We start from the raw sequence: 22,471 nt of genomic DNA, 5'->3' as shown, positions 1-22,471 counted from the left end.
CATTTATCAATGTAGTTTAAGTGTTTAAGCATAGTTCAAGTATACAGTGTATCACAATTTTCCCTATTAGAAAAAATTGAAATATACTTAAATCGGCTCTAGGATCAAGCTATTGTCATCAAAAACCTGCCATCTGTAGAAGTAATTTCATTATGTCATACAACTGGGGGAAAAAAGTGAAAGCAAGTTCAAAGTAGCACTCCCCAAAACAAAATAGAGAGGGACACTTTGACAATCTTCCAATTTAAAACTGTAATTCAAGTGGATTATCATGTAATTGTTATGCATAATGCTCTTTACAGTATATTTTGTCCCAGCAGTTTCAATCAGTACAATAATGGAAAAAATGTTTTGCTCGGTTGTTCTGAATATTGTATCTGGACTCCACAAAGATATCTTCTGGAGTGGGAAGAATGTCAAATGCCCAAGGCATCAGGATATTACAGGTCTATCTCAACTCATTTTAAAGTTTCTTTGGACTGCAAAATTGTTGAGAATCTACGTCATTTGGCGAAATATCTTGTTTAGTGGACTTATTTCCAAAAGGTATATTTGTTCTAATTTTGACATGGATTTAGGAAGCAGATTGATGGGACAAAATTGTACATTGTGCAGAGGTGGCAAATACAGGTCCAGATATTAAAAACACTGCCACAGTTCGGCTTTAACCACATCATTCCCGTATATACGTATATAAACAGAGCTGGGCATTCCTCCTATGTGACATACTGGTCTGTCTATCTGCCTATGACATTCGCCCATTTTGTAGGCAATAAACAATAGACGGGAAACTTAAATTAGATAGTCTGACTAAGCGGAAGCCCATTTTTTCCATCTGTGTAATCATCTATCGTCTATTTTCGCAGTGAGGCTTCAATGGCCGCCGCGAGGTTTCCGTTTCCCGTTGGCCACGGCCGAGGTCCTCAAAGGTCCATAAATGTCCTAACAGGTCCTAAGAGACGACACATTTAGTCCGGCCGCGGTGAGGCTTCCATGCCACGGTGACGGTGAGTCTTTCGTTTCAAATATTACCCAGCAGGGGGGTGCTATAGTGATAGTTTGTCAAAGTTGGTAGTCAGGAACGCTGACCCCGGTGTGGGTACCAGATGTGCTCAGGTGTCCTGATTGTATCGGGTATTCGCGCCTGCTGATGACGTCACGCTTTGATATATTTCTGTAATATATTTCTTTGCTTTTTTGCTTGTTTGCTAGCTGTTGTGTTTGTATGCTCTGAGTTAATAAAAAAAAAAAAAAAAATTGTCCGTGCATGACATTATTTCAAGGTCATTAGCAGGCTAATTTCTTATGCACATCCACTTACCGGCTGGGAGCATTGAGAGTAGATTGAATTGTTTACACCTGTTTAACTAAAATAGCTTTTAGCTGCCAGAAGCCACCGTCGTGATGTGGTGATGATTGTTGATGTCTATGTCGATGCTGTCAGTGCCTTTGTGAAGCCTCATTGGTATGATTTGTTTTGTTCACGTCAAGTTTTAACTTCCCGGCTCACGCTGAGCCCTGCTTTCCCGCTCATGTCGATCTTCGCTACCCCTGTCAGGTAGTGATGGGTCGATGAGGCGTCATGAAGTGTGTTGACACAATGACACTGTGTTAAACTGTGTTGATACTGTGTCACTCCATATTGACACTTGCTGGACTTTAATTATCCCTTCAGGCAACCCACTTGACAGACTGAACTGACACCTATTTGATGACCGAGACGAGTGTATACAATAGCATTCTAGTCTTTGCATTCATATTGCATTGTTCCATATCTTTTAATAATGCGAACATGTATCATAATGTGAGAATGGGGATGCTTGTGGAATTTTTGTCATCACAAATTTTTATTATTAAAAAAAAAAAAACTCCCAACGTTTGAAAATTATGAAGTCCGTTGCATTAATTTGCTCGCGATTTGTCCTACAGTGGAGAACACACGCTCATACAGAACTGACAATTTTGGTGTACACAGGAACTCTTTTGCCAACATGAAGAGGTTGGTAGGTTTGTTGGTTCTTCCAATAAACGAGTGGATCTTGAGTGCATCCCCACTGCCAAGTATATTTAGACTTCTGAAATAGCATCTGCAGTTGCACTTCTTTCACGTCTGCTGACTTCATCGTCCAAATGCTGCCACAGGTTATCTTAAAAAAAACAAAAAAAACAAATTGACATTTTAGTGCAATTTCCCCAAAAAATAATAATGATGAATAACATGCCAAATGTGGTTGCAGAGGGCTGTGATGATAGCCCAGGCTGGGCCTCGTTTGTGTGCGCGATGACACGCACAATTTCAGACCGCAGTCTGGTTATGGCTTCTGTGCACCTCGAGGAAATGCGGAAGCCAAGTTGCCTCATCAAGCAACTGCTTCCTGGAAGCTTAAATGTTAAACATGAAGTGGAGAATAAATCAGTAATAATTACTTATTCCCAATTAATTATCAACAAAACAACTGTGAGAAAGTAAGAGAATGGCTGTATACCTGAGCTTACCCTGGGTATATCGGGAACTTCATTCTCATGCTTGGCCCGATAGTTCCTCTGTTACTGAGGATTGGGATTTGGTCCCATATACGCAGACATGACACGGAAGTTGAAGAGTAAAAAGTCTTTATCAACAAAATACAAAGTGGCAACAAAGAGCAGGACTGCATCCTCACTCAAAAAAGGTTCGACCTAGTGACGTGTCACTGAGTAACTCAAACTTTTGAATTGTAAGACTATAGGCCTATATGACATTTTAAAGGACAAAGCATAAAAGGACCATAGCAACTGCATAGCAACTGTACGTCACCTAACAACCAGTCATAACAGCCCTAGCATTGAGGAGGTGCTTTTGTTGTGTAAGACAGCTCTGGGTGACAAATGCGACAATTCACTTGCAAAAAAAAATGTCAATAGTAAACTTAAGAGTTACCTTGGAGTTAATTTAAGTTAGAATGGAACAAGACAAGTCGGAAATCTGAGAGGAAGGGGGTGAAATAAGGAGATTGAAATAATTACCTTACACTCCAAAATTAGATCAAAATGATCCCATACGGCAGACAACTTTTTTCCCCGGGGGCTGCTTCATAATGCACGACGTCCACAAAGGTCCGTAAGGTTTGGAATGTTCTGGCAAATGCATCGCGTTGACAGCCGCGCTTCCTTAGAAACACAGTTTGGTGGGTCTTTTGCCGAGTCGACACAGTTCATGTGTCGTTCGCGTGATTGTCTTAAAGCGGTACGCGCACCGACGCGGGAATTGCTCTGACAGCTCGACGCATGCGTCGGCGCATCGGTGTTGCGGGACACATCACTACTGTCAAGTCCTGCCCCGCTACCCCTGTCAAGTCCTGCCACACTACCCCGGTCACGTCCTGCCACGCTTTTACAGTCACGTCCAGCCCGGCGTCTCCAGTCACGTCCAGCCCAGCGTCTCCAGTCACGTCCAGCCCTGTGTCTCCAGTCACGTCCAGCCCTGCGTCTCCGGTCACATCCAGCCCTGCGTCTCAAGTCACGTCGGCCCTGCGTCTCCAGTCACGTCCAACCATGCGTCTCCAGTCACGTCCAGCCCTGCGTCTCCAGACACGTCCAGCCCTGCATCTCCGGTCACTTCCAGCCCTGCGTCTCCAGCTATGTCCTCTGTCACGTGTCATTAAAATCACCTCGCCACTTCATCTTTCGTGACAAACACTACACATCAGCCGGGACTTGACCCGGTTAGGGACAATTAGAGGGACGGACGAAAACCTACCTCCGTCCTTGCTTAGTCCATCGTTTTTAAGAGAGTTCTCCTTCCCCATTAACCATCCACCATTTCAAAACATGAGTCTTAAGACTTTCCTTTTTTATTATAGAGCCTGTATTTCAGATGAGCTCCATTTAGTTGTATGCATTTCTTGAGGCGCAGCACAAAATTGTGCCCTGGGCCCTATTTTTGTGCCCAGTGCAAGTCTAGCACAAAGTGCAGTCTCACTGTATGCATCGGTGGAGTTTTCTGTAATTTGCTATATTCACAGACAAGCGCGGTTAGAAATGGGTGTTTCCACCCGTGTGGGAGTGAACATTCTGGCCAATGGAGGTGGCTCGTCTCATTCTCTTTAAATTCAACGCAGGAGTGGCGCACACAGTTTTTGACATGACAGCAGCAGAAACGGAACCGCTTGAGTCCATGCAGGAGATCGATGCACGTAAAGTATAGAGTTTAGAAAGAAATGCAGGAAGATCTCAACTTGTGAATGATGTAAATAAAGTTGGCCAGTGCGATCACAGATCATCACTGTCAACTGGGCAACTGGAGCACCTTCCACCCCAATGGTTCATACCCGTGAGTAAACCCCGCCCTTCCCCCATAGCTGTACCATGCCCGTGGGGACAGTTTTGAAAAAACAAAACCTTACTTTATTATAATCACACTAAAAATGATTGTAAATATACTTTTATATGTTTTCACTTGCTCCTAACAACATTTACAAATAGATGTGATAATTTGATATATTGCCCAGCTATAGTTATTTCACACTACAGGCTGATGATGTGATATTACATTTTATCAAGGCACAGAGTTGGGGCAAAAAAGTCTAAGAGTGCTAAAGGTTGTTCACTTTATTGTCAGATCTGTGAAGCCATCAACATCCCACTGTCTGTTAGTGCCCACCCAACTATGAGAAGATCCCTGAGAGAGAAACTCATCAATGGAGGAGCTATTCTGGACTATCATAAGTTAAAAAATATATATTTAGCTGCAGTCTACCAGAAAGAAGAAAAAGCACTGAGGAGCCACCTTGAGAAAACGACTTCCCGTCATATTTGATTCAACTACAAATGCTGAGAGGAGATGTGTGCTAAATGTCCATCCACCATCTATTATCCATACCCCTTATCATCACAAGGGTCGCGGGCGTGCTTGAGCCTATCCCAACTGTCTTTGGGCAGTAGGCGGGGGACACCCTGAATTGCCAATCGCAGGGCACACAGAGACAAACAAACATTCGCACTCACAATCACACCTAGGGGCAATTTAGAGTGTCCAATTAACTTACCATTAGTGCAGTCAATCGATTAAAATATTTAATCCTAGTTAATTGCATTTTCATAGTTAACTCGTAGTTAATTGCACATTTTATTTATTGTAAATATCCCTTGATTTTTCTGTCCCATTATTTTCTTGAATTTTAATACCCTTAACGTGAATAAGAGGATTGATCTTCTTTTGCAAATACTTTACTAAAGTCAACCCAAACATATTTTTTTCAAGAATATATACGATACAGGCCCACTAGTTGAAACAAGGCATTCTGATAAACACTGCGTTTGAGGGATGGTTAATCCACCTGTTTTTAGCCATCGCTGGGGGCAGCCATTTTGTCACGTCTGTCGACTGAAAATGACATCACACGTGCTCAGGGCTCAGGTAACGACCAATCACAGCTCACCTGTTTTCTGAAACTGAGCAATGATTGGTCATTATTGCAATCAATCAATCAATCACATTTTATTTATATAGCACTTTTCATCCATAAAAATGCAACTCAAAGCGCTGTAAAACATCCAAAACACAACATAAAAAGAAGACCCGTGCTCGCCCTCCCTCCCGTCAAACCGGAAGACATATTACCACCAGTACATCAGCACTCACACACACACACACACAAACACACACACACACGCCCCCCTCTCCCCCCCCCACACACACACAAAGCACACAACCTGATAAGCTGTGTTAGAAAGACATGACAAGGCACAGAGAAACCATATGAGGAAAGGCTACCCAAGGGGAGCTCATCCACGCTGAGGGGAATGACAGCCCAGGGCCACAGGGGTACCACCACCACAGAGAATCCCGGCCCGGATCAGCCGGGTCGACCCCACACAAAGTGTAGAGGCCCCCGGCCACCCTGACCCAAAGAGTCCCTGCGATGACGGTCCCTGCGTGAAGGGCAGCCACTAGCTGGGCCAATACCATGTAAATTATTGTCTAAGATCAGGTCGTCTATAATAAAGGTTTTGTTTAAAATCGAGCGCACGTTCAGCACAGCCAGGTTAATTTTTGTACTGGACGTGCGCTCATGGTGGCACAGATGAGAAGTGTTAGCATATACCAAATTGCCATTGTTAAAACCGCGTTGTTTCTGTGTACGAGGGAAGCGTCTGCCAGTGATTGTCATTGTCATTGCAATGTTTACGAGCAGAAGAAGAGATGGGAACACCCGCTGAGTGATTGTTAAACAGGAGTCAGCTGGGAGTGGAATTGATAATGGCATGGTGGTTGTTAGCAGCTAAAATCCTGCTTCCGATAGAGTTCGGATGGACGGCTGTTAAAAAGACAGACGATTCCAGAATAGGTTAAAATTGTCAATAAAAGCAAAGTCAAGGTGGCCACAAGTGCGTAGGAGCCACGTATTCAGGCTTAAAAGGCGGCTGAAGCGCTCGATCCCACGAGACAACGCCAGCAAAATGCCGCTTACCCAGACCGACAGTCCGCAGGTTTTTAGCAAGGCAAAGAGGGTATGAAAATCTCTCTTCGTCTACTCCGACTGTCGGCGTGCTGTCTCATTCTTCCCCACGTGAACAATGAGCCGGGTTATGGATGGTGGAAGAGAGTCGAGTAAACCGGGCAGAATGTTCATAATGTCTATAACTTTTGCTCCAGGAAAACAGCGGTGGTTGGTGGGTGAGATGAAGAGGGAACACCAGGGGACTTACAGCCGAAGGGAGATTCCCGACCCCGTCGTCCAGGATTGCGCCGTTGAGGCCGAGCGGCGGCCGAGGATGGCGGTGGTGAGTCTCGCTGTTGGTCTCGGCCACTCATGTACCGCGACACTGCGTCTTTGAGTAGCCTGACGCGCGAGTGGGTGGCCGGGCCGCAGGCGGACGTGCCCACTCTGGGGTTCCCGGTCGAGATCGTCGCCGTGGGCGGCGGGGAATCCAAGGGAGCCCTTAGGACCACACCCCCAGTGTCGGAAACAGCAGCAGATGTCTCCTGCCGGAGCGCAGCGATGGGAGCAGGGGATTCGCTCGACAGGACGGCAAAGCGATTCCCCAAGACCAGTTGGGGGCAATTCCCCAGGACCAGTTGAGCCTTCAGGGTGATGTCATTTTCAGGTGACAGAAGTGATAAAATGGTCGACCTCTGAGATGGCTAGATTTTGCTGCTTGACTCATATTCCACAAACACAATATTAATCAGAATGTCTTGTTTCAACTAGGGGGCCTGCATAGAACATATTCTTGAAAAAAAAATGTCTGGTTTGACTTCCTCTTTTGAAAAAACAAGCATTGGATTCAACTCCCACAAACAGCCCCTCAGCCCTTTCAAACACACACACACCTACACGCACGCACACACGCACACGCGTCCGCGCACGAACACACCCACACACACAATTATTTACATTGGTGTTGTTCTGACAGATATATATATAGATAGAGTGAGATTAATTTAAATTTCATACGGCACTAAAAAAAAAATTAACTCAGTTAAGTCAGTTTTATTTACTTCCTGTAGCAGCTGACCTCTGCTCACTGTGCAGCCAAACTTAAGAGAGTCACTGTCGCAAAGACATAGTTTTACTTTAAACAGTTGCATGATGGCTTATTGGAGAAATCCAAGATAATTTGAATTTGGCTGTGCAAAGTCTACAAATACCATATTAGTTGTGCGTATCGTTCAACTGTTGTATTTTACAGGAAAAGAATTGTATTGAAGGATCAAAGAAAGGTATTCAAACAGTCTTTGAAGAAATACTTTAGTTTTTTTTCCACATTAATTCCAAGATTTTGCTCAAGTAAATATCGGTTCCAAGCGATTAATACGATTAATCACGATCAATTATGGAACTTTGTGATTAATTAGTTAAAAAATGTTAATCGCTTGACAGCAGTAATATATATTCATTCATTCATTCATTATCCATACCGCTTATCCTCACAAGGGTCGCGGGCGTGCTGGAGCCTTTCCCAGCTGTCTTTGGGCAATAGGCGGGGGACACCCTGAATTGGTTGCCAGCCAATCGCAGGGCACACAGAGACAAACATCCGCACTCACAATCACACCTAGGGGCAATTTAGAGAGTCCAATCAACTTATCATGCTTGTTTTTGGAATGTGGAGGGAAACCGGAGTACCCGGAGGAAACCCACGCAGGCACGGGGAGAACATGCAAACTCCACACAGGGAGGCCGGAGCCGGGATCGAAGCCACGACCTCTGAACTGTGAGGCGGACGTGCTAACCAGTCGCCCACCGTGCCGCCCAGTAATATATATATGTGTGTGAGTGTGTGTGTGTATATATATATATATATATATATATATATATATATATATATATATATATATATATATATATATATATATGGGACATTCTACTGAATTGAATTGGTTCAAATTCAGAGTTGGAAAATGTGTGAAATTTGTATTTTATTTAATAAAAACCTTTATTGTATTCATGTTGCACCATATCGAGGAGGCACAAAATTAGTAAAAGTACAGTCAATTTTCAAATTGTATTTTCTAGCTTTTCCCCAGTAACTTGCCTGTCCCTAAAATGTGTCACTACCGAAACACACAATTACAGAAGAATAAAAATAATTCTACTAACCGATTCATATTTTTTCCATTCCCCCCTCTACATTATTTTTTATAAATTAATATATATGGTTTTGACATCAAAACCAATCAAAATGAATTTTTAACAGAATTTAATATGACTTTTTCCGAAATAAATCAACATTTATATGCTATTTTTCATTGTAAAATGTAGAAAGTTGATCATATTGACTTCAAAAGTTATCATTAATTAAAACAAACATACCCTAATCATTATCAAAAATTGTTGGTTGATTATTCAATACTTTTTATTTTTGTTAAAACAGTTTTTTCGGTAGTGACTGCAACATTTCAGGAGTGACCATATTGTTGCTGCTGTTACAGTAATACTTTGTGTGAGGGTAGCATTGTAATCACTTAACCAGTTTTGCTATATTTTAACTTTTAACGTGTATTATAACCATCCATCCATCCATTATCGATACCGCTTATCCTCACAAGGGTCGCGGGGGGTGCTGGAGCCTATCCCAGCTGTCTTTAGGCAATAGACAAGGGACAATTGGTTGCCAGCCAATCGCAGAGCACACAGAGACAAACATCCGCACTCACAATCACACCTAGGGGCAATTTAGAGAGTCCAATCAACTTACCATGCATGTTTTTGGAATGTGGGAGGAAACCGGAGTACCCGGCGAAAACCCACGCTGGCACGGGGAGAACATGCAAACTCCACACAGGGAGGCCGGGGCCGGGATTGAACCCACGACCTCTGAACTGTGAGGCGGACGTGCTAACCAGTCAACCACCGTGCCGCCTTGTATTATAACTAATGAAACATGTCATGTCATGTCATCTTCCAAACCGCTTATCCTATACAGGGTTGCGGGGAGTTGCTGGAGCCTATCCCAGCCGTCAATGGGCGAAGGCAGACTACACCCCGAACTGGTCGCCAGCCAGTCGCAGGGCACACATAGACACTGTCACTGAGCGGGAATTGATCCCACGCTGCCCGCACACAACTCAGGCGTGTGTACCACTACACTATCAGCGGACCTCTAATGAAACATTATTTTTTCTATTTTTTACTGCTTTGTGCTGTACTCATGGTCATAGGGGGTTGGAGTTGATCGCAGCTGACTTAGGGCAAAAGCAGGGTAGACGCTGGACCCGTCACCTGTCCATCACAGGGCTCTTCATCATTGAAAAACTGTCGTTTCACCTTCCAAATGAAAATTTAATTGGATTAACAAACATTTTTGTAACGTACATTTATTTCCCTGTATGTATGTTCCCTCTCTCTCTGTTTTTTGAGAGACATCCGGTGGTCTTGTCTTTTCCTCCATGCTCGTATGACTTTCCTTTGCTCTATGCTGGATAATTCATTGGGAGACTTCAGCTTTCCTTTTTCCTTCCATCTCTTATTTTTAAGAATAAGAAGGCCTTTATTGATCCCACAGTGGGGAAATTTTCATCGTTACAGCAGCAAAGATATAGGTCACACAGAGACGGCGGCATAATGTAGCCGTTAATGTATAAATAACATTAACAGTAAACATTCAGAATCAAAAACCAATGTAGATATACGCAGTAACCATGTGTATATACATATGTATATACACACCAACATTTTTTTCTCTTTCCTTTATTAAATATTCTTTGGATTTCACTTGGTCATTGTAACCCTTCGCCTGTACTCTATCTCTGCTCGGCTCTTTGGCATTTTGGTGTTTTCCCCTTCAAATTAAGATAAAATATGAAATAGAATATTGTTAAAATCAGAGAGATCTATGTATGACATATGTATATATGTATTATATTATTTAAAACTTACTTTATTCAAAAATAAACATCATATTGTCACTACCAAAACCATTATGTTCGGTAGTGACCGTTTCGGCCGTGACCGTTTCGGTAGTGACGTTTTATGATAGTTGTTGACAATACTCAACAATGCTAGGCACAACGTGGCTACCACAGACAGTTTTGAGCATGTGTACAGAGATAGAAAACAGTACATTTCGCAATAAAATCAAAAGTGCTCATTTTATTGCAGAAATGAGGTGTTCGGTAGTGACGGTCCTTAAAACCACATGCTGATTTTCAGACTTTGGAGGGCACATAACTTATAATGCTATGCTGCCAACTAATTACTCGCCATGCGCCCAGTGATGAACATGAAGGTAATGTCTTTTACTGGTGAAATTTCTGGGGATGTGGCTAAAACCAAGCCCTGCCTACAGACAAATACTCTTTGCGTCTGGGTAGTGACAGGAAAAGTTGAGGTATTTTTACATAGAAACTTCTAATTTGAAATAAATCTACAAAATTATTGTAAATCTTTCACCATACATTTAAAAGCAACCAAAATACTCTTTTAAAGTAAAGTATTTTTTAAATTGGCAAAAATCTTCTACATTTTTTTTTCATGAAATTTCATGAAATTTAGGAATTAGAGATTAGAGATATATGTCCCAATAGGACATATAAAAGATGACTTTTCATACGTATAGTTTAATAGTATCTCAATTAATGCCTAAACAATGTTTTTTACTAAATATGCAAGGTCTGAACACTTCATTGTTTTTTAAAATTTGATTTTCATTGTGGGACAGCAATTTATATATATATATATATATGTGTGTATAAATGAGCCATTCTACCGAATTGGTTGATATAATATATATATTAGGGATGGGACGAGACAAAAATTCCACGAGACGAGATGTCTCACGAGATTGAGCAAGCGAGAACGAGACGAGACGAGATTTTTGCTAAATTTTGAACATAAAAAAATACCTCGTGTAATTTTTTCAGTTTTCAAAATGTTTGTTTTCGAACAGAAATTAATCATCTAGCTCTAAAGTGCAAATGCAAACAGGAGTCACTTTCGTTACATGCTCTCAAATATTGTTGCAATCTTTCCTCTTACTGAATACTTTGACAAAATCCAACTGTGCTTGTGGGGCAGTAACTCAATTGTATATAGTGTTTTATGTTAATTTATTGGCTTTATTTATTTATATTTTTATTTATATTTTATATATTTGTTAATATTTATTGATATATTTATTAATAGATGTATCACTGCCTCTTCTTGGTTTTTTTTGTTTATTGTATTTATTTCTAAAGTGCTTTGTTACAGCTCTAGCTGTTATGAAATAAAATAAATAAAATTGTATTGTATAGTAGAGTACAACTTGTTTCTCAGTCGATCTTCATCAAGAGGAACGTCACTGCGTCTGTGTCAAGATTTCTGCAACTCGTCGTAGTTCTGGGCTCCTCAGAGCTGCATATACGGCACCCCGCTGCTCTAGATTGCGAACCATCATGTCCAAAGAATTGTTCTAGCGCGTGATTACGTCCATAATTAGTTTGTGTGTGGGCAGCTCGAGCTGTCTTTATTTAGACGTCAAAAGTGCTGCTGCTGTTGAGCATCGGTGAAAAAAATAAACTATACGCTTGACACGTCTAAACAAACATGATACGCGGCCAACTTTGGACCAGCTGCACTAGCGTTACGTTCATTATGTGGCTCAAAGCCAGCCTCACGTATCGCCACATCCATGTTGCGAGCGTTGTCGGTCACAACAGCGACTCTGTGATTTGGCCTCGGAAATTCCCATTCGGTGACAGCTTCTTTTAGGACATTTGCTATATTCACCCGGACTCCAAAGCACCGTCAAAAAAATAAAAATAGATCTTGTGCTGTGCAGGGACGAGAAATCTTGCGGCGTTCTAATCACACGAGATCTCGTCCCATATATATATATATATATATATATATATATATATATATATATATATATATATATATATATTTATGCACAAAGGTGGACAAAATCATTGACAAGACAGTCAAATGCTGCGAAAAGCAAAACAAAAAAAAACATGACAGTAGCCCCCCAAGGGATGGCTCGCAGACGTCAGAAAATCAGAAGAAAAAAAAAATCCTCCCGAAAGACAGCGTGGGCGGAAAGGGGCCAGGAAGCGGGTACAGAGCCCACCAGTCAGAGGCCGACAGCAGTCATCCTGAATGACCAGACTGGAGGCGAAGGCGGCCGCTGGAACAGGAAATAGAGGTGTGTGGCTTGGTCGGCCTTGGTTAGTCGAGCCCTTTTTAAAAATTTGTCAGCCCCCGCCCCAAAAATGGGCGTCCGGAGGGTCGGACCTGTCCGGCCCCTGGCTGGATGGCCCAGCTCTGCTCTAGACCCTGATAAAAGTATGTGCTTTGTGGAAATCCATTGAACCTTCTATTGATATGCACTTTCTAAGACTAAAATTATACAGTAGGTGTCTTAAATTACAATCTTCAGAATGGATCAAAATCTCTTCACTCAGTGCACAAGAGGCTCTCATCAGTATCAAATGTGGGTGAGTGACTTATGTATTGATCAAATAAAAGTTGATTTTAATTGTTTGGAGTACAACTATTCCACTAGTTTGAGTAAAATTTACTCTGAATATTTTACTCTCTTCCAAGTGTAAATGTTACCGTTTACACTGGGACCAAGCCTATAGCCTTTTTAGAATAAAATGTGCTTTACGGAATTTGCTGTGTAATCTCACACTTTCCTTAGGGAAACTTGGAGGACACTGACGTTTTAGTTTTTCTTTACTTTAACATTTGCACATCCTATAAAAATAGCAGTTCTTAGAACCAAATGCAACAGTACAATGAACAAACCACCGATCTTCTACAACAACAACAACAACAACAACAACAACAACAACAACAACAACAGCAACAGCAACAGCAACAGAAGCAGCAGCAGCAGCAACAGCATCAATACAATAAAACAGCCAAAATAAAACAATAACATGCCAAGGGAAAGAGTTTACAAAAAAATAATACCAAAATGTTTACAGATAATCAAGGTTTTGATAGCCTTTCGGTTGAGCAAAAACTTTATGGATTTGATGTACTGCTTAACTTAACTGTGGAAAACAATGGAAAACGTTTTTCTATGTATGAATTTACATTTGTGGGTGTAAAATTAGCCAGAAAAATGATGAGATTGATAATAAACGTTTCATTGGTCTTTGCCTTACTTCTTTTAAAATCATAGAGACCATCAAGCAGTACATCCTCCAAAACAGCTGACAATCTTTATCAATATTGTGAGCAATAACATTCCAAATATCAATCCAAAACCTTTGGACAATAAGACAGCACCAAAATAAATGAGTCATTGTTTCAGCTACACACAACAGAAAATGCTTTTCATATCAATGTATTTTTTGAACCTTTTAATAATATGATAATTAGAGGGGTAAAACCTATGAATTTTCTCAAATGACGGTGGACACCGACGTGTCCAAACGCTTTTATTTTGAAAATACCGGAACCAACACCGGTAAGAACGGTGAACATTTAGAACATTTACCTCAGCAACTGACAGCAGGCTTTCGCCACTTGATGCCCACACATCGACGTTCACACATTCACACAGTCTCTCCCTCACATTCCGCCGGTGACTACGTGGACTTCGCCGCGGGTACAGGAACGGACGTGTCTTTGGATGCTAGGTGTTTAGCGATGATGTGAAAACTAGAACGAGGTAAGATCATCGTTTCACACCTTCAGTCTAATTATTGATAGGTCAGGCGTGGCGTGTGACACGTTCAGGAGTGAACAGTTGGATCAATGACTCACCTCGCACCGGTAAGGAGAGACTTTTTGAACCAGGGCTTGCATGGATGATAGATCGTCGGCTGTTGGCTTCATCAGCTCTCTGCTGCCGTGGCTCTTAAAGCTTCAGCATCATCAGCATCTTCAGCATCACTGTGGAGCTGATGGAGACCAACCGCTGCGGCCGTGGGTTTTTCCCCCGGCATTGCCGAATGTCTGATAATAAATCTTTAATGTGTTCAAATATGTCAATTAGGATTAACCAGCACCCACATTCATAACATACTTTGTATGTGGGGGAGATTTTGACAAAACGATTGTAGGAAGTGAACATACGTGACTCTTGAAGGTAATGAATGAAAGAGTTTCCCAGCTGCTTGAAGCAACATTTCACACCTCTTCATAAGCAAGGATGCATTTGTGAAGGCTGCATTTAAGTCATGTTTCATGTCTCTACGCCGTTTTTCACAGTTAGCAACTGCACAGCTTTTTATGTATGAAAAGTGCTATATAAATAAAATGTGATTGATTGATTGATTGATTGATTGAAGGTTGCATTTTGCAGGAAAATCACAACATATAACAGGTTGCACTGCCGGTTGATCATTATTATCCCAAGCTTAAATGAAATTTAAAACTCCAGTGATGTCAAGTGTGATGTGGTGCACTCATCCTTGGCTTGGATTTGTCCGCCTTATCTTCTTCCGCTTCAGTGAGAAGTTGTGAGCTTGAGTCACATTGTCGCCTGTGGCGGTGGATGAGAGGACAAGAGATCTGTGCATGCTTCTAAATCAGGAGGACCAACTGGTGATGATAAGAATATGGGCATAGTGTAAGCTCTGAAAAGACTCCTTTTCAATTCGTACAGTGTAAAGTCCCCACCAAGGTAATTATACTTTACAAAAACCAACGAAAATAACGGCAGGTAAAAATGAACTAACATTTTTGTAAAACAAAATAAAATAAAGACAAGAATGTTTTTGAACTAACTGAATTGTAAAACTAATTAAGCCGCTTGTAAACATATTGTTTGCTTTTATCTTTTTAAATTAATTTCATGTATAAGCTTTTTATGCTAATTTTAAATGAATGTGTTTCGGCTCAGCCGATTTTAAGGCACAGTCTAGAACACTTAATGTGCGTGTAAAAAAGCTTAACCTCTCTTATTGTTAGAAAACTACCACCAATTGCCACCAACATTAATGTGAACGTCACTACCTTGCCCACATCAATCTTTGAAATTATCAAAACATCCGCCGCCGCAATATTTTGGATTTTATGGACATAAGTGTTTTTCTCATTAAGCGACATTAAGCTTGAGTCACACCAAAAAAATTAAACAAAAGACCTACGGAGAGTAAAGTCTGATGGTAATGTCCATAAAAACTCAAATATTGGTGTGAAATTTTCAGACATTGACGTGGGAATAGGTAGAGATGTGCACATGAATTTTGGTGGCGATTGGTCCTAGTTTTCTAACATTAAGCCTCCTTAACCTTTTTTTTATGAAGAGGAAAACACTTTACGCCTATAAAAGCCAAAATATTGGGCGATTGTTTTGATATTTACTGAGGTTGATGTGGAAATTGGTGGAGATGTGCACTTGAGTTTTGCTGGCGATTGGTCGTAGTTTTCTAACGTTAAGTGCCATTAAGCTTTTTCTCTATGGTGAACCTCTATGGGGAAGAAAAAACTTAATGCACATAAAATCCAAAATACTGTGGCAATTGTTTTGATATTTTTGGAGGTTGAAGTGGGCATGAGATGTGCATGTGTGTGCAACGATTGGTCATAGGTTTCTGACATCAAGCCACGTTAATTTTTTTTACATTAAGCAGTTTCGACTGTCCTGGTTTTACGATAGCTGTGCGGCGTATCCAGGCTGTAACAGTTGTTTGGGAAATGTAGTTCACTTACTCTATGTCTGTTGCCCCAAATACTATCATCAGGCAGTTCTTTTTTATTTGATCGGAAGTGACTGCTAAGCCACCTCGAATAAATCGATTACAAAATGGTTGTAGCAAAACGTCTGTCTCGAGGCTGTGTTACACCTGCGTTATGTGGCCTGTTCCCGTGGATGTTTAGCCCTCTGTTCAGAAAGAAGTTGGCGAGATGGCAGAGAGCCAATTAATGATCTGTAAAAGACACCAAATGTTCAGTTTTCATTCATTTCACACAGCACGTTTATGATGAGGAAATGTGAACACTTTGTTGTTAAATGCAGCTCCACAAATGATGCTCAAGGGAATGGAAATCAACCGATTTAATAGGCTACTATCAACTGTTATGAATGATGTTGAAATATTGTGGCTGTAACCCGCTATCATTATGGCTGGATCATGTTAAGATGTGGTGGGTTGGTCATTTATCTGAGTGAAACTGCAAGACAGTTTTCAGAAAGATGCCAAAAAAAAGAGCACAGACAGCTGGACTGAGGTGAAACTGCAGGCAGGGATCCGCCAATGGCGCTGACGTTCTGGAAGGAATGTGTCATATGTAAGAATGATGTGGGTGTTAGTCAATACTCACTTTGTTCTTTAACGTGTTATGAATGGGATTTTCTTAAACACTATAATTGTTATATACTCTCATTTACAAGAAGGTTAATAGTTAATATTTATTCAACCACTAGGGAAGTGTTGCCATGTTAATTTTTTATATGACTATAGAAAATTGGGCGGCACGGTGGTCGACTGGTTAGCACATCCGCCTCACAGTTCAGAGGTCGTGGGTTCCACTCCCTGTGTGGAGTTTGCATGTTCTCCCCGTGCCTGCATGGGTTTTCTCCGGGTACTCTGGCTTTCTCCCACATTCCAAAAACATGCTTGCTAGGCCGATTGGACGCTCTAAATTGCCCCTAGGTGTGATTGTGAATGCGGATGTTTGTCTCTGTGTGCCCTGCGATTGGCTGGCAACCAATTCGGGGTGTCCCCCGCCTACTGCCCGAAGACAGCTGGGATAGGCTCCAGCACGCCCCGCGACCTTTGTGAGGATAAGCGGTATAGACAATGGATGGATGTAGAAAATTGATTGAAGAGCATCTCTGTATGCAGAGCATGTAGGAAAATAGTTGCAGCAAGGGTCCAAAACGTTTCAAATCTTTTGAGGTGTCTTTGGACTGAAACGATTAATCGAATAACTCCAATAACACTAGTCAACACATTTTTTGCTTTTTTTTTTTTTTTTAAATCAGAGGTAAACTTTTCTAGATGAATCATTTTGTGCTGATTCCGAATCGGCTCTTTTATCTTTAGCACATCGGGTTTTCATGCTACTACTACTACTACTACTACTACTACTACTACTACCGCTACTACTACAACTACAAATAATAATAATAATAATAATAATAATAATAATAATAATATGTGTTTTTAGTAATATTTATGAATTAAGGGTTAGGTGCAGTAACAGGTGGAATTGTTTTTCTGAAACATCATAGTTCTAAATTACAACACATCGTAAAATCCATATTGCACAAGATTTTATAGGTCAAATCTAAAAGAAAATAAATATCTCAAAAGCCTGATGTGCTATGAAAGACACTTTTTGAAATCGGCGTCAAAAATATGTTAAGCGACACATAAAGCCATCTCTAATTAAACTTTGCTATTAACCAGTGTAATTCGACTACAAAAAAAGTTGATGCAAAACTCTGCCTCGAAGCTTTGCAGGGAATATTTTTCCACACGGACTAATATTACTGCAGATGATGAAATAAACTGACAAGATGCCGTGAGCCAGGTGAAACAGTCTGTAAAAGTGAGAGAATGTCCAAATTTTGTGATCATTTCACAGTCAAAGAATATAAAGTGCAACATGTCGATATTGCAAAGTAGAACTTGCGTACCACAACATTCCGTCTAAGATTGGCAACACAAGGTAATGTTTCAGTGTTAGCTAATTTTATATAAGTAGATAGAATACATTGGAATGGTAAAAGAAAGAAAGAAAAAAAAGCTCCTGTCAGGCAGCAATTTTAAAACAATTCTCCTGTCAATTGGTGAGCCATGAGGAAGGGAATGATATGCTTCCAAAAACTGCAAAGCCTCGAGTGTCAAATGCTGATAGTGTCACATCTTTCTCAATAATTCCTAAAATGAAATTGAAAAAAAGCAAGTGTATAGTGACTTTTGGCACACCCTGAATAGATAATAATCAAAAAGATTATGATTTTGATGAGTTAAGTGATGCTTCCAACAGAGAGATGTGACAGCTCTCGGATATGCTGCATTGTTAGCAGATCGTGTGCAAACACAGTGGCGAACTTGAAAAATGACACGTTCTGTCAGAACTGCTTGCTATTCATATACTGTTAGCTTAATGTGCAGTGGAGTTTCAAATAATTACCGTATATGTTTTTTTTCTTGTTCTCTATGAGTTATACTTACTTGGTTACCATCCTTTGTTTTTCTTCCTTTGTCAAGTCCACATCAGATGTATTGATTTGATATTTAGCAGATCTGTCAGCAGGCTGACCACACATTAATAAGTAAATTTTCTGTAAATTTGGAAAGAAATGAAAAGTCAGTGAAGCGAGCTGTTGGTTGAAGCAGCACAACAGACTCGTGGTTATCGTGTACTGTATGAGTTTGGAATCTCGGCTGCAGCCTTGTTGTGTGAAGTTTCATGTTCTCCCTTTTCTCTTTACTCCCACATTCCAGAAATATGTGCTAGGTTCATTGAAGACTTTTTGTGACTTTGTGTAAGTGTGAATATTTTTTTTGTCTGTATGTACTATGTGATTGACTGGCGACTAGTCCAGGGTACCTTGCCGCTGAGCCAAAGTCAGCTGGGATAGGCTCCAACTCACCCGAGGCCCTGATGAGAACAAGTGCTGTCGAAAATTGTGAGGCGACAGGTACCTACTTGGTTTAACTTATTTTCACCAATTATTTTAATAATAATAAAAAAACAATCACCATGACTCTCCATAATGAATGCACAAAAAAACCCATAAAGCTATTTGATGGGCAATTGGTGAATGCAAACCTCAAAGAAAATTATTTGTAAAATAGTTTAGCCCTAAAATCTTTTTCTGAGGCCTTGTTCCACCGTGTTTTGTACAAGTCTGTTATATTTCAGCAGAAAGAAAAACAAAGCAAAAATGAAAATATAACCTCCTTTGCTGAGGTAATAACATTTATTAAAGAGGAGGAAGATGTTAACCCAGCTATGAGCACACAGTTTTAACTTTACAAGTGTGTGGGTGCAATGAAAGTCAGCAGGGGCTTACTCTTTAAAAAAAAAAAAGCATTTTCATTTTTGGGTTGAAATTAGGACAAGCGCGGCATGGTGGGTGACTGGTTAGCATGTCCGCCTCACAGTTCAGAGCTCTTGGGTTCGATCCTAGCTGCGGCCTCCCTGTGTAGAGTTTGCATGTTCTCCCCGTGCCTGTGTGGGATTTCTCCGGGTTCTCCGGTTTCCTCCCACATTCCAAAAAACATGCATGGGATAGGCTCCAGCACTTGTGAGGCGACTTTTGTGAGGATAAGCGGTATAGATAATGGATGGATGGAAATTACAACGAATAGCAGGTGGAGATTTCCTGTGCACAATAAATAAGTGTTTTAATTCAAGTTGCTCAGTATGTGCAGTTTTTCTAATATACAGTATGGCAATCTCTCAGCAACTCTACAATCAGAAATACCAGCAGATTACTACTTGTAGTCTAACTTGTACCAATTTGTGGTCAACGTATAATGGTGATATGTGCAAGTGCAAGACAACAGCCAAACAGTGATGCTGCTCCCCTTTCGTTTGCAAGTTGTAAAAGTAAACATAATGACAGAATGTGGAGCTAAATGCTAAATGGCAGTGAAATTGTTGAAAACCATGACTTGGAGTTACACTCCAAAGATGAGGCTATTTTGACAAGAACTCAATGTGAGTCGTGTGGCGGTCCACAGAAACATGGAGCAAGCCGAGGTGCCTTCAGAAATGGGAAACACAACAAGCCTGTTTATTCTTTTGAAAAATCACCAAAGTAATTAAGTGGAAAGGATAAATATGTGAGCAGAGTCAGTGCAGCCTATCATTTAGTGCTAACATCACACATAGCATTAGCACAGGTAGCCTTAGCAGCTAGTCATGACCAAAAAATGGGGGACTCGAGTCATATGACTTGACTCGGGTCAGACTCGAGTTGCCATTTTTAGGACTTGCGACTTGCTTGCCAAAAACCTGGGAATGACGTGACTTGACTTCAGACTTGGCATCAAAGCGAGTCGACTTGACTTGGACTTGAACTACATGACTTGACAAGCCATCTTGGTTATAGTTTCAAATGTTTATTTTCACAAAGTACTCCTTTTAAGGAAGGAAAGCAAGAAAGAAAGAAATAAGGGGTTTTGTTTCATTCATACTAACCTGGCAAATAAGTCAGTGTCACTTAGTGGTGTGAAGTGGCTACCTAAACACCAACAGCAATGGGAGCAACTTTGAAGATCATTAATTTGAATTAATGGATTATCTTGTTGATGATGTTGGCAAAAATAGGATGTCAAAATGCCAGGCCTGGGCAGTCCGTCCATTTTATTTTATTTTTTTATTTTTTCGGCAGTGGCGGGGTAGGGGGCGCACTGACGGAATGCAAGTACGGAAGCAAGGAAACTACTGGCAGCAGTTAATTAAGTACTGTAATTTTCTACACTATGTTACTGCATCTGTAATTTACAGTATGATACTGTAAATATATATCGAGTAAATTACTTTAATTTATGATACAGTAAAATACTGTAATTTTATTTTTTTTAACTAAAACCTGTATTTTGACAGTATGTTGACTATATTATTATTATTATTTATTTTTTTTAAATTAAAATTGACAATTTTTTATGCAGAATTTCAAAAGAAAAGCCAAATTGTGATTTTTTGTTGTTGTTGTTTTTTCCCCCTGTAAGTTCTACATTTTTTGGAAGATACAAACAGTTCTGTCTTTAAACTGTTCAGTTTATCCTTACCGCAAGCCCCCAAATTTCAAAATAAAAGGCCACATTTTTTTTAAATCCTCCTCTAATTTCTACGTTTTTTGATCAATTCAAACCATTTCAACATTGAACTGTTGAATTTTCACTAAATTTAAAAATAAAAGCCAACATTTTAATTTTTTCAGTTTTTCTCTCTAATTTCAAATTTTGTAAACGATTCATACTGTTCCAACTTTTAAGATTGTTCTTCTCTTTTAATTTCTGCAATTTTTGACCGCTTCAAACCGTTTCTACCACAACAATTTCAAATTAAAAGCTAATTGAACAAACTGAAGCAGCTTTTTCCTACAAAATTGAACAGAAGTGAACCTGATGTGCCCCAAATGTTAGCATACCGACTGTGAACATTATATTGTAGCATTTGATTTAACAGTCAAATTATTTTCTAATATCCCTTTTTCAAAATAAAAGACTTAAAGTAAGAATAATGTCCCCTTTACCCTAAATTTCGATATTCCTTGACCGATTCAAGCCATGCAAGCTTCAAACCAGTAATTCCAGCAATTTTGTGAACTTTTCTCATTTCCAATTTCATAATGAATCCTTCACAAATGCAGCGTTTGGACTTGCCAGACTAAGCACAACCATTTAAAATGTTCAATTGAATTTTTTTTTCTCATTATTATTATCATGACAAACATCACCATCATCACGATCACTGACAATACAGACAAAAGACAACGTATTAGTTCTTTTTCAACTTTTCTTGTCATGTCAAGAACAATGGTTAACATACAGGGCCACTGCTTCAAGAAATAAACATTGCGGGAACCCTTCATACTTATATGTGCATATCACTGAGCCTGTTAACAGTAAGAAAAAAACAAGAACCACAATGTCTGTACATGTGCGTGTATGAGTAACATTACATGAAGTCCCACTTAAAATCACCAATCTTCTTGATCAGCGTGAAGGCAAGTGGATGGAGCCTTTTTTTTTTTTTTTTAACCTTTTTTTTTTTTTTTTTTAAACCATCTTGCCGGTCTTCTTTCTTTGTGTTCTGTCATTGCTAACTTTGCTTTCTGGATTGTTGATGCAGCATCTAGAAAAACAAAGTAAAACAAAAACAAAATCACCCTTTCAGGTGACAATCTATGAATATATACAAGTTGAGTGGCAACGAGGTTGACAAGGTTTCGATCCAAAGTGACTGTTAGACAATTAGTGCACATTTACAGCTCTTTTTGTATTTGTATTTGAAAGCCACAAAAAAAAAAAAAGAAAAGCTCTTTGGGCATTGTTTTGAAAATCCTTTTTTTCCCCTACCCTTTGGCTTGTAATCGGATGATTTCTGTACATAGGTAGTTTGAAAACAGTTAT

The 22,471-nt window shown here is 40.1% G+C and overlaps 2 protein-coding genes and 1 long non-coding RNA gene across 10 annotated transcripts in view; 2 read left to right on the top strand and 1 right to left on the bottom strand.

The window, feature by feature from the left end:
• Positions 1–1,753: 1,753 nt before the first annotated feature.
• Positions 1,754–2,876, bottom strand: LOC147140360 (uncharacterized). The gene is made up of 2 exons (XR_015088411.1): positions 2,497–2,876; positions 1,754–2,147 (listed from the first exon to the last, which is right to left on the bottom strand). It is a non-coding gene; the product is annotated as an uncharacterized LOC147140360 (long non-coding RNA).
• Positions 2,862–7,759, top strand: LOC147140359 (uncharacterized). Its single transcript, XM_086043347.1, has 3 exons — positions 2,862–4,312; positions 6,638–6,765; positions 6,855–7,759. The coding sequence occupies exons 1-3, from the start codon at positions 4,300–4,302 to the stop codon at positions 7,062–7,064; spliced, it is 351 nt and encodes a 116-aa protein (XP_085899473.1). The 5' UTR covers positions 2,862–4,299; the 3' UTR covers positions 7,065–7,759.
• Positions 7,760–13,945: 6,186 nt separating this feature from the next.
• The window catches only part of LOC147140354 (disks large-associated protein 1-like), a 208,298-nt gene continuing 199,772 nt past the window's right edge, over positions 13,946–22,471 (top strand). For 7 of the 8 annotated variants that reach the window (XR_015088275.1, XM_086042260.1, XM_086042257.1 and 4 more), the window contains exon 1: positions 13,946–14,091. The gene's annotated coding sequence lies outside the window, so the exon portion shown is untranslated. The remainder of the gene's footprint in view (positions 14,092–22,471) is intronic. The other variant, XM_086042254.1, reaches the window with a different exon arrangement.

Source organism: Filicampus tigris, chromosome 10, assembly GCF_054856515.1.
Source record: "Filicampus tigris isolate MCC_2025a chromosome 10, RoL_Ftig_1.0, whole genome shotgun sequence".
Lineage (NCBI taxonomy): Eukaryota > Metazoa > Chordata > Actinopteri > Syngnathiformes > Syngnathidae > Filicampus > Filicampus tigris.
Note: the sequence above shows the minus strand (reverse complement) of the source record. Positions and strands in the feature narration are given on the sequence as shown.